This window comes from Branchiostoma floridae, chromosome 4 (genome assembly GCF_000003815.2).
Source record: "Branchiostoma floridae strain S238N-H82 chromosome 4, Bfl_VNyyK, whole genome shotgun sequence".
Classification (NCBI taxonomy): Eukaryota; Metazoa; Chordata; class Leptocardii; order Amphioxiformes; family Branchiostomatidae; genus Branchiostoma; species Branchiostoma floridae.
Genome location: NC_049982.1, coordinates 16,677,715 through 16,688,594, shown reverse-complemented (window position 1 = coordinate 16,688,594; position 10,880 = coordinate 16,677,715). Strand labels below are relative to the sequence as shown.

The following is a 10,880-nucleotide window of genomic DNA, read 5'->3' as shown; positions in this document are numbered from 1 at the left end:
ATCATCAGTGATTTTGTCAACTTTCTGTCAGTCTGTTTCCAGATCTATAGTCAAATATTTTAGTGTACCCATGGTGTAGAAGCAGCCGCCCTTGGTCCAGGCGGTCGTGCCGATATCAGCCTCGTCCCTGGGGATGAGCTCGTAGTCAGTCTCAGGGTTGGTACCGGTCTGCAGGTACAAACCCACGCCGGTACCCTCCAGGGTGAAGACCGCGTCCGAACGGCCGGTGCAGACAGATGCTGTCAGTAGGAAAAGGCGTGGAATTTAAGACTAGAAAACTAAGTCGAAACAGTACAAATTGACACAACGGAAGATAACCACAGGCTGCTTTCTCTCTAAGAGACAATGAAAATGCTGACTTTTATGCCACTTAAAAAAAATACGAGTTTTATAATAAAGCATGCATGTGTGACAAACCTGGGTCTATGAAGTAGGCGGTGATGACCAACATGTTACCATCATAGTTCCACATGTTCATGATTTGGGGAGCTGGAACGCCGGCAGGGAGGTCGGTTGTGACAGCCTAGGGGGATGGGGGGGGGGGGAGTTATATTAAAAGAAACATTTTTTAAGGATTGATATCTGAATAATACTCGCCTACATGTCTGGATTTCAGACAACAAATTCAAGACACCTGTAGGAGTTTTTAATAATGATTTCAGAATATCGCAATCTCTAAGTAGGACCATGAAACAATCTGTGAAGTGAATGTACTAGTTATATTGAAAGAAGCCCTAATGAGGTTTAGACTTAAGTCGCCTGTTTTGAGGACTGAAAGTTTAGGCATTGTTGGAAAACTTTAGGTTGGAAAACTTTAGGTTGACCCACCCCCATCTGAATACCAGCGATGTAGCCGTTCTTGTCGAACAGCAGCATGACCGCGGGGTCGTCGTCCTTGATATAGCGTGACCCGCGGTAAAAATCTCCTAAAAACAAATGCGACAAAGTGTGAGATTTTGGATGGGTGCAAAGCAATTAACATAAAACCATCGAATGACATAATACAGCCACGCCAAATAATCATTGTTATAGTGGCCTAAATATATGAACTGTATATACCTCAGGGTTACTGGTGCCGCATTGGTACACGTCTTTAATTTCATGTATTTGTTATCATGAGGTGGTACTATGGCATCCGGTGGAACTATATGAGAGTTGATCATATACTGTACATTGTCCTATCCAATTTAGGAACATATTGCTGTAAAATAAAACCTGCCAATAATCTCTTATAATCAGGTAATACGTACCGTCGCAACTTGCGCCACGACTGAAGTCGACCCACCCCTCCGCCAGGGCGTCACTCTCCGTACGGGGGAGGGAGTCGAATATGGTCGAGCCGAACACCTGGTTCAAGCCCCACGTCACTGGCAAGGAAAACCATCGTGTCATTTTTACAACATGGCTGTCAGGGCGCTATCAAAAGATGCAAGGATAACTGAGCTCGAGACGATAACAAAGCCGTGACGGCCGCGGGAACTAAAGCTTGAGGCCCAATAGTACGCCAGAGTGAGTGTGCATCATGAGAAACAATATAGGGTGGAAAGTGGTCAATGACTGCGACGTAACATCATCAGCCTCGTATTTCTCTCGAATGAGACTATCTATTTATCATAACTGAATGAAAGCATCGAACGACGTTAATAACATCGTTTGTAACTTTACCTTTGAGGTCGTTCCACTCAGCATCTGTAGAGGAAACAGGAGAATGTCGAGAAGTCATAAGGAAGACAGAAAATGTACATACATTATCCATGTCTGTAGGATTGAAAATCAAATGTCTGGTACCAAGGAGGTTAAAAAAAGAGATTTTTAACCTCCTTGCTGGTACTAAAATGTTCTGAAATTTTTCTTCGGCTTTAAGAGCTGGACCAAAACGAATGGCATAGAAGTGGCTTCTGTGAATGTAGGAAAGGTTGGACATGGAAAGATGCAATTACATAAACATTTACGACGTTGATGAACTTATGTTGAAGCACATCTACGGTGAATGTTCGACGGCTCTTTTTTATCAGAGATCAACTCAGTACAATACAGGACAGAGAGGTGGTGTACTCGAGCAAGTGACTAAAAAATGAAATAACAATAGCAATAACAATAACAAACAATTCACGGCAAATTACAAATGGTTTGGGTAGTCCAAGGTCTTTCATTCTTGTATAAACCAACTTTCCTTGCATACAACAGCACACAGATAGAGACAGATCAAGGTATTGTTTTACCCTCACTGAAGAGCCATCCCTCCACACAGACAAGACTGAGAAGCGCCAATGCTACCACAGTCTTCATGATGATGTTGGTCCTCGGCAGTCGGAGTGTACTGTCCTGGTCGATGGGCTAAGTGGTGACAAGGTGTCAATTGTGCATTTATAGACTGTGGCACAGACATGTTCCAGGGATGGTCCGGAAGGGCGGTGGTTCGAACCGGCTATGTGTGGGTGACATTACGTCAAATGCAAATGTTCTCAGCTGCTTCTTTCTCACTGAAAAGGCGAATCGTCTTGAGTTTTGATCTTACGAGGTACGTACGTCCTTTATTTAGACTTGATTATTTAATACCTTTATTTAGCCCTGAATAGTATTTTAGGACAGAAAACGTGATAGTTGGAAAAGTTGTGATAACTTGGTTTTTAGCTGTTATTTCAATAATTGTCTATATACTAGTGAAATAATGTGATAGAGGGGTGCAGCCACTTGTTTCAATGTTGTTTTTGTACTGCATTTACATGTAGCCTCAACGGGGTAAGATTATGCATGCATGATCACACAAAAGACTGCGGTACCAAAAGATACATGCATTGAATACTACATGTCGTAATATTGTATTGAAACATATAATGAGCAGATAAGTTATAGTATGTATCTAGGACATTCATGCACATCTACGGGTGATCAAAGTATGCTGTCAGACATCTATACAGATCCATGTCATGATGCTTACCGCTCAAATATGTGTGTTTTATTTCTCCCTTTAGATGCTAAAAGGTACCGCATATTTTCCATTTTATTTTATGTCTTCTCCATAAATCGTGAAGTTTGATACAAGATCCGACAGTATGCTTGATATAGTCGATCACTACCAGACGACTTTACCGTTGCCTTTATTAGAAGACACAGGTGTTGTCTTCATGGCGCTGCCAATCCTAGTTGCTGCCGTCACATTCAGACTTCAATGACCTTTTCGGAGTACATGCACTCAAAATAAACTCAATGCGGGTCCTATAGTGTGCATATCACGATTGCCTCGTAGTTTGCATTTGTTGTCGTCGCTTCGCAAACACCAATGGCTGAAAAGCCTTGTAACTGTTACTGGAGTTAGCAATTCTGATACATACAGTGTACAAAAGTCGTAGTTAAAACAGCCAACACTAATAAGGTACCATTTTTTCTACAGAATGTTTTCAAGGTTATCCCGGACTGCTTCTATGCTGAAGAAGACCCCAGGAGAGCCACCACATCTACCTGGACAGCGTACCTAGCTTCAACTTCTGCTAGACAGCATTGTCCCGGGGTACATGTGACACTACACGTAGGAACCTCCTACCTGAAGACACAGCTAGTTTAGACATCCACATTACTGAAAACCATTAAAACCTACAGCTAACCACGGTCTGGGTTCATTTCACACATTGTCTTCAGTAAAATGTACTCATGTGCCTCATCAACACTAATCCTTGATGGTGTAGTAGCTATTCAAGCAATAAATTATTCATCATTCACAAAATGTCATATGGTTTCTTCCTGTTATGTTTCTACCATGCATGTACATGCACTTAGCCTTCAGTTCCAAACTTACAAATAAATAAACATTCATTCAATAACTAAGAGGTGCCCAATCCAATCTTGTCATTCAAGTTCAAATGAGCAGTGTGTATTACAATAATCTACACTTTTTAAGAAGTACAACTTTGTTTAGAGTCTATTGTGAAAGATATGACTACCAACCCACCCCAATTCAACTAATGCAACAACCTTTCTTAGGCTAACAAAAAAGACTAGGCCTTACGTTTCTGTGTATTTAATGTGTGTAATCTTTTATTTGTGAATGCTATGATGTAATATCTGTAATTCATCTTTTAACAGACCACACTGGCCAGTTCACAGAAATTTGTCTTTATTTACACAAGAAACATGTACAAACACTATGGCTAAGTACTAAAGGACACAAATAACACTTGTTGGCCTGCAGAAAAAAATCGAACTTTTTCAGCATCATAGCAGCCATGAACGTTTCACTCAGAGCAACTTGATAATGGCAGCTACTTTATACAAGACTGGTGAAATGTTATAATGGCTGGGTAAAACCTTCTGATAGAATGTATCTCTCCCACAGAATGAACATCTCTATTGAAGGAACAAAGCAATTACACACACTAGTACTTGTAACAGAGCAGGCACATTGTAAATTGTATATAAATATATGGCAAAACAAAACTCACATCCAACTTAAAAACTGTTGCGTCACTAATTTCACTGTGCAAGCAATTTGTGCTTTGAAAGGTAGCATACAGCATCCTCCTATATAATATGCCACATGTGGTCATCTTTCACTTCAAACATCTGCACTCTGTGAGAAAAGTGCACATTTCACTGGTGAAACAAACTAAGTCTGGAAACAAATGTTTAGTCGGCCATGCAACCCTTCAGGTTTTTTTTACTACTAATGTATACATTCTGCTCTCCTGTGGTGAAACATATGGCACAGATAATGTATTGATTTGGACTTCTGACCTGCTTTCTGACTATCCATGAAAATGGGAATACAGACTGAAAGGGATGGTAAAAAAACCTTACTATATTCAGAAAGTGCAAAATGTACCATATAAGTAGTAACTTACCTCAACACAAACATGCAAATTTCATGAAGTAAGCCTTAAAATAATAGGCTATGTACAGTGCAAAACTGGGTAGCATAGCTTAGGATTTCAATGCATTTAACCAATATATTTCACATTTAACAACACCAGTCTTAAGCCGACTGTAGAACACAACAAGCAGGAAACACCCCTAGTGAAAGACTTTGGACAGAAAACTCCTGTCTGCAGCACTTATGTATATAAGGGTGAGTAAAAAAATAATGCAAGTAATTTTTATAGCTGGCTCATTTTTTTATTGAATGAGTTGAAATTTGTCACAAAGGTAAAGGTATATATCTACTTGAGATTGAAATATCTGAATTTGAACCCCCAATGTTTCCTCATTTACAGCTGCTTAGGAGTACATTTTGTAAGTTGTGTTATAGTGCCATTTGGATTTATAAATTAGAGCTGAATACAGGGTTTGTTGATTAAAAGTTTTTGTAGACTACTTTTCTACTAACCAAAAGAAGAAGCAAAATTTGACAGTTACTGCCAGTTTAAAGACCAAAATGTTTGCTATATTCCATTTCTCTAAGTTGATAAGAAAGTAGGCTACAGTGAATTTTAATCAGCACACTGCAGATTCAGCATACTGACAAGCCCTCTAAATCCAACTTGTAACTCACTTCTTCGAAGCAACAAAAAAAGAAAAACTGATTGGATTTCAGAGTTCAAAATAAGCATGTGGCTTATAGATACTGTATATGCGGCTTGATACATGTGCAGGTTCAGTCTCCAAAATAGCTACAAGTGAGTCAGAGAAATCCATATAATACATTAAGTGAGCCCCCTTGTTATGCTCTTTTCTACCAACAGACTTTTGATGAACAATGAATGGTGAACAACAAACTTACTAATATATATTTCAATCTCAAGAGGATATATGCTTTTATTTTTGGGAAAGATTTCAACTCATTGAATTAAAAAATGAGATTATAAAATCACTTGCATTACTTCTTGACTCACCCTCCTATCTATCTCCTACCACAGCTCCACACTGCTGGGCTGGTAGAGTTCTGCTCATGTTCTACAAACATGACACTGGAATGATACTGGTCTCCTATTGCTTTGACTCCCCACTTGTCTTGGTATATGTACAACCACTACCACAGGGTTGTACATGTATTTGCAAGAGACCATGACAATGTACCAATACACGGACATTGTCATGAGTGTATTGAGCAGTAAGTTGGCACTTTAGACTTGATCATGGACAGGCATTCCTGAAAATACAGGGAAAGCAAGTGTTACTGTGTATTTTCTTCAGAATATTTTCACACTGAAGTAACTACATGTGTATGTAAACTTTTTTCTGAGTTGGCCTTCCTGACCTACAGCAAAATTATGAATCATTCATGCCAAAAAGAAGTTACTCAAGCAACTGGATATGCTTCGGAAATGGTCAACCTTTCAGATAGCATCCAGTGACACTGAAGTGATCTGGGAGAAACTGGTCTTTTATACCCTAACTATGAAGGGTAATTTTGGATGTCCAATAGGAAACAAGGTAGAGACAAAGTCAAGTTGAACACAATTTTGGATTCCAATAGGAAACAAAGGTAAGGTAAAGTCAAGCTGACTACATTCTTTCAAAGATCCTGTAATAGATAGATACAGTTTTTTTTTCAACATACTGACTACACCTGCCCGGGTAAACATATGTAAATTATAGTGAGAACTGTCAGGTTTAACAAATTATAGAACTGTTGCCATGACAACTAACCTTCCCCCCATTCTGCTCCAGATGCTGCAGGGTTTTTGTGACATCATCACGGTACTTCTTCTCCATCATCCTCTTGGACAACTGGGAAGAACATTGAGACTTGTAACATCACACAATTCTGAACGATAAAATCTGGCATGTTTATGTAAAAACGTATCCGCATTCAAGAATGTGTAAGAATACGGTTTAGCATAACGGAACAGCAAAAGAAAGGTCACACACAATAAAAGCAACTAATAGCAATGTACAATTAGAAGCTTTTTTCCAGAACATATATGGCATAGACTTAAAAATGTTAAAATTAGAAACTTTTTGCTATCATTCAAGTAAAGAATATCTTACAGTTCTATAGAAGAAATCTTAGCACACGCTGCCCTACAAAAAGTTCTTATTTTGGTAATGCAAGCTACCCAGTTCACAGGACACATGCTACAGCCTGTACGTACATAGGACAGGAGGGACTTGAGGTGTTGGTTCAGGGCTGGGCCCACGGCAGTGCTGAGGCATGTTAGACCGGCCAGGCCTCGTTCAAACACTTCCTGTTCAGGGGAAGCCTACAGTCAAACAGGTACAACACACAGTCAAATAGGTATAACAGACATACAGTTAAACATATACAACAGACATAAAGTCAAATAGGTACACTAGATGAAACACTGGTAGGTCTACAACAAACAGTCAAATCGGTACAACAGACATACAGTGATGAAGATATGACAGGCATTCAAACAGGCACAACAGACATACAGTCAAACTGTGCAATAAGTAAAAATGTATTCAAATGAAAAATAACTTATCATATTGGACATGTCATATCATATCATAGGAAAGTATTTTGCTAATTGTGGATTCAAATATATAGAATTATGTTCTTCTGGTCTGTTGGCATTTTTTTAATGAAACACTTGCAGCTAGGGGTGGGTATTGGTACAGAAAATTGAAGTAAAGGTCTTGAACCTGGACCTGATTGTCTGTAAAAACTTGTGAATAAGCGATACTCAAAACAATGGTCCAATTTTCTATAAAGGAATCTATTTGACGGAGTATCCAACTTCCACTGGCGTTTTAAAATCATGTCTTTATGTAAGTTTAACTGAAAAAAACTTGGTGGAAATGACTAACAGTTATAAACTCTACCCTACTTCACTCTTGTTATTTGCTTGAACCAGTAAGTGTCAAAATGTGTAAACCCGTTACAATATAATATAGTTTGTCCAACTGAATTTTTTCAGATCCATTTTTCGGACCAGTAAAACAAGAAAAAAATGGTTTTGTACCGGTACATTGAGCCTCTACCTGCTGCATATGACCTACTTCCCACATTTATTTAATGTTTAGGGGAGGATTAATATGGAAGGATGCTAAATAGGATTTCATATCTATAAGTTGAATCTTCTCTGAACAAAGACAAACTCCATCATGTAGAATTATTATTTTTGTGCTCTGTTGGCATTTTTGATGAAACACCTGCTGTATATGACCTACTTCCCACATTGATTTGATGTGTAGAGGTAGTCCAAATAGGGGAGGATATTTGAGAAGATATAAATGTACATCAAATTTACTCCAGTGTTCATCATGTGATATGAGCACTGTTTTCACAGTCTGGTGCCTTCTTGGTGATTCACACCTGTTCTGATGGTACATGTACAGTGCTGTATATATACTAATATAGTAATTTAGACAGGATTTTAATAACATTTTGTGAGAAAGCCTTGGCTAAAGGAACCAGTGACTGAATGAAATTGGGCAAAAATTCAGAACCTATAAATCTTTTCAGCCTGTTTGGTCAACATTTTAGGACAGGCCAATGTACTATCATATAGCCTATAAGCATATGGGCCTTTTTAGCTTTCATCTGCTCTGTTGGTTGCTGCCATTTTTAATACAAGACCGACCGGGAGAGCAGGTTAAAGCTAAAAAGCTGGCACCCAGGCTTAGGTCACATTTCCAAACTGGGGCCCGACTGGGATGTTTTAAGAACCGAAAAATTAAAATGTATACCTAGAAATATACACAAATCATGCCCATGAATCCTATTTTGACATTTTGTGTATTCTTCTGATGTCTTTTATATCATTCTTTTCTCTCCCGAAAGCTGCCCGGCTGGGCCCCGGATTGGAAATGTGACCTAAGCCCAAGACCTGTAAAACTGATCCCAACAAGTCTATCCTCCAACAAAGGTGATCCCAACACGGGAAACTACTAGTATTGTATAGTGTGTTCTGGCTGTGTGTGCCCATGCAGGAGATGTGTAGATGTGAGGAAGCCGTACCAGAGCCAGTCTGACGGCAGCTGCCACACGAGGCAGGACAGGAACAGCCTTGTCACCTGCACGGTCCACTTCTAGCAGCTGTTGGAAACCGATCATGGCCACAAACGTGTACGGGTGTTTGGTCTCCCGCAAACCCTACAACAAAAAAGTGCTCCGTACATCATCATTTTAATCTTTTTACCCAATGCAATGTATAAAGTACAGCACAACTTTATCTTCTCTAAAAAAGAAAACATCCATTCCAAAATATTGTACTTGTTCATAAAACTACAGAGAAAAAAATCAATAATGTATGATTTAAAAGCATGCAAAAGATACTGTCAAACTAGTTCTATAGGGAACTTTGCAATCAGTTGGGACTTTTATCAGACTTTTATCTGCAAGCCTGTCAACAATCAGTAATGCTTATGAAAACAACAGCTTATGATAACCCCACTTACTTCTGCTAATGTAACAAGTAAGGGGTCAAAGGGCAGAACCTCTGGGGGCGTGTCCCATTGCAGCTTGTGCTTCACGGACCCATGCATTAATCTGAAAAAAAAAATCATTGACAAACGTCTATTCAAGTCAAGTGTAGTAAAGAATGGTATGAATTAGCAAATCAATTACAACTTCACTGAATAGTGTAAAATTAACAGATGTGCAGATCTATGTAGACAGTCAGGTTTGCTAAATGATAATCTCCCCGAATACACTGTTCTAAATACACTGTACAATAGATATTGGCTATATATATCCTGCAAAGATACCAGGGTAAAGGTGAACCAGTGTTGCCTTTATACAACCCAGACAGCAGTGATCATAGAATAAGCCTACCCTACCTGCAGGGGATACCACCATTGGTGTACATGGCAGAAAATGCTGTTTCGTGCTTTGCTGTGCCATTGAACTGGAGAAGAGAGAAAAAAACAGCAACAACATTAAAGACTTTTGCTTTAAATATGCAATATGCAAGTAGTTCCTTATCAGTTGTGCATAGCTATATAGCAAAATATAATAAAGCTGTTTCACAGTAAAAATTACACATGTTGCAACATATTGATATCATGCTCCAGAATTTTGAGATAAAATCAAGTGTTTTTACAGAAATTGTAAAAACACTTCAACATGTGTACTAGTATTGACTTGACTATTGTTAATGTTATTGATGTTGTTCCAAAAACTTATGAACAGTAAATAATCCCAATGGAAGCTTGACGAACTTGTGGTATGCTTGTTATCATAAAAAATAATGAAAAAATGCAGACTGAACGAATTATCAACTATGGATTAACATCTTTTAAAAGAAATTTGCATTCCTAAATAAATAACTGATGACCTTTGACTCCCTCAAGCACCCCCCCTCTTATCCCCCCCCCCCCCCCCATTCCCCCTTTGTTTGGACCCCCTTCACACGACCATTATCATGAAGTCTAGATTCTAATCTAATGTGCACAGGGAATCCTTCACTCGTTGCTATGGTAACGGAATCGATCAGCTTCGCTCTAATATAAGCCTGCCACTGTGCTATGTCCTTAGCTACATGGCTCACCGGGTTGACAGTTTTGGGGTTGAGTCTATCGGACGGTTTTGGCTGCGACCTGCCCTTCCCGGCGGATCCTGCGGACCTCGGCTTCGGCTTGACGGGCCCTCCGAAGGAAGAAGTCATGTCGTTTTCGCGGTAGCAGCTTTGTAAATCACTGCCAGCGAGTTTCTGACAACTGTCACAGCCGCGATCACGGTGGTCCTTCACCTCAACAACGCGCGGATACGGGTTGTAACGACTGGAAATGTTGATGGCATCTACCTAACCGGCTGTTCCTAGTCTTGAGATATCTATGAATTGGTCTACGTTGACGGACGATCAGTCTTTCTCGTGAAACAGCGACCAGAGGTCATCTGATGACAGGACCAAACGAACAGGTTGTCAACCACGTCCGCCATTTTGAAGCTGTTGCAAATCATACTAATATCGCTAGATGGCGCCACAATACGGTACGCATTTCAGCTACATTTCCCAACATCATTTCATACATCAAAAGGT

The 10,880-nt window shown here is 39.5% G+C and overlaps 2 protein-coding genes across 2 annotated transcripts in view; both read right to left on the bottom strand.

Annotated features, from left to right (window-relative positions):
* LOC118414137 overlaps window positions 1–2,441 on the bottom strand; it is a 3,903-nt gene extending 1,462 nt beyond the window's left edge. Inside the window, exons 1-6 of the mRNA XM_035817958.1 lie at window positions 2,223–2,441; window positions 1,666–1,689; window positions 1,251–1,367; window positions 829–926; window positions 418–523; window positions 69–239 (exon numbers count right to left, since the gene is read on the bottom strand). Of these exons, the coding sequence (XP_035673851.1) occupies window positions 69–239; window positions 418–523; window positions 829–926; window positions 1,251–1,367; window positions 1,666–1,689; window positions 2,223–2,289 (583 nt within the window). The 5' untranslated portion in view covers window positions 2,290–2,441. The remainder of the gene's footprint in view (window positions 1–68; window positions 240–417; window positions 524–828; window positions 927–1,250; window positions 1,368–1,665; window positions 1,690–2,222) is intronic.
* A 1,651-nt stretch (window positions 2,442–4,092) lies between these two features.
* LOC118414214 (PACRG-like protein) lies at window positions 4,093–10,810 on the bottom strand. The gene is made up of 7 exons (XM_035818099.1): window positions 10,389–10,810; window positions 9,679–9,746; window positions 9,298–9,388; window positions 8,858–8,992; window positions 7,029–7,136; window positions 6,583–6,663; window positions 4,093–6,082 (listed from the first exon to the last, which is right to left on the bottom strand). Exons 1-7 carry the CDS (start codon window positions 10,503–10,505, stop codon window positions 6,026–6,028), a joined length of 657 nt encoding a protein of 218 aa, XP_035673992.1. The 5' UTR covers window positions 10,506–10,810; the 3' UTR covers window positions 4,093–6,025.
* Window positions 10,811–10,880: the final 70 nt, after the last annotated feature.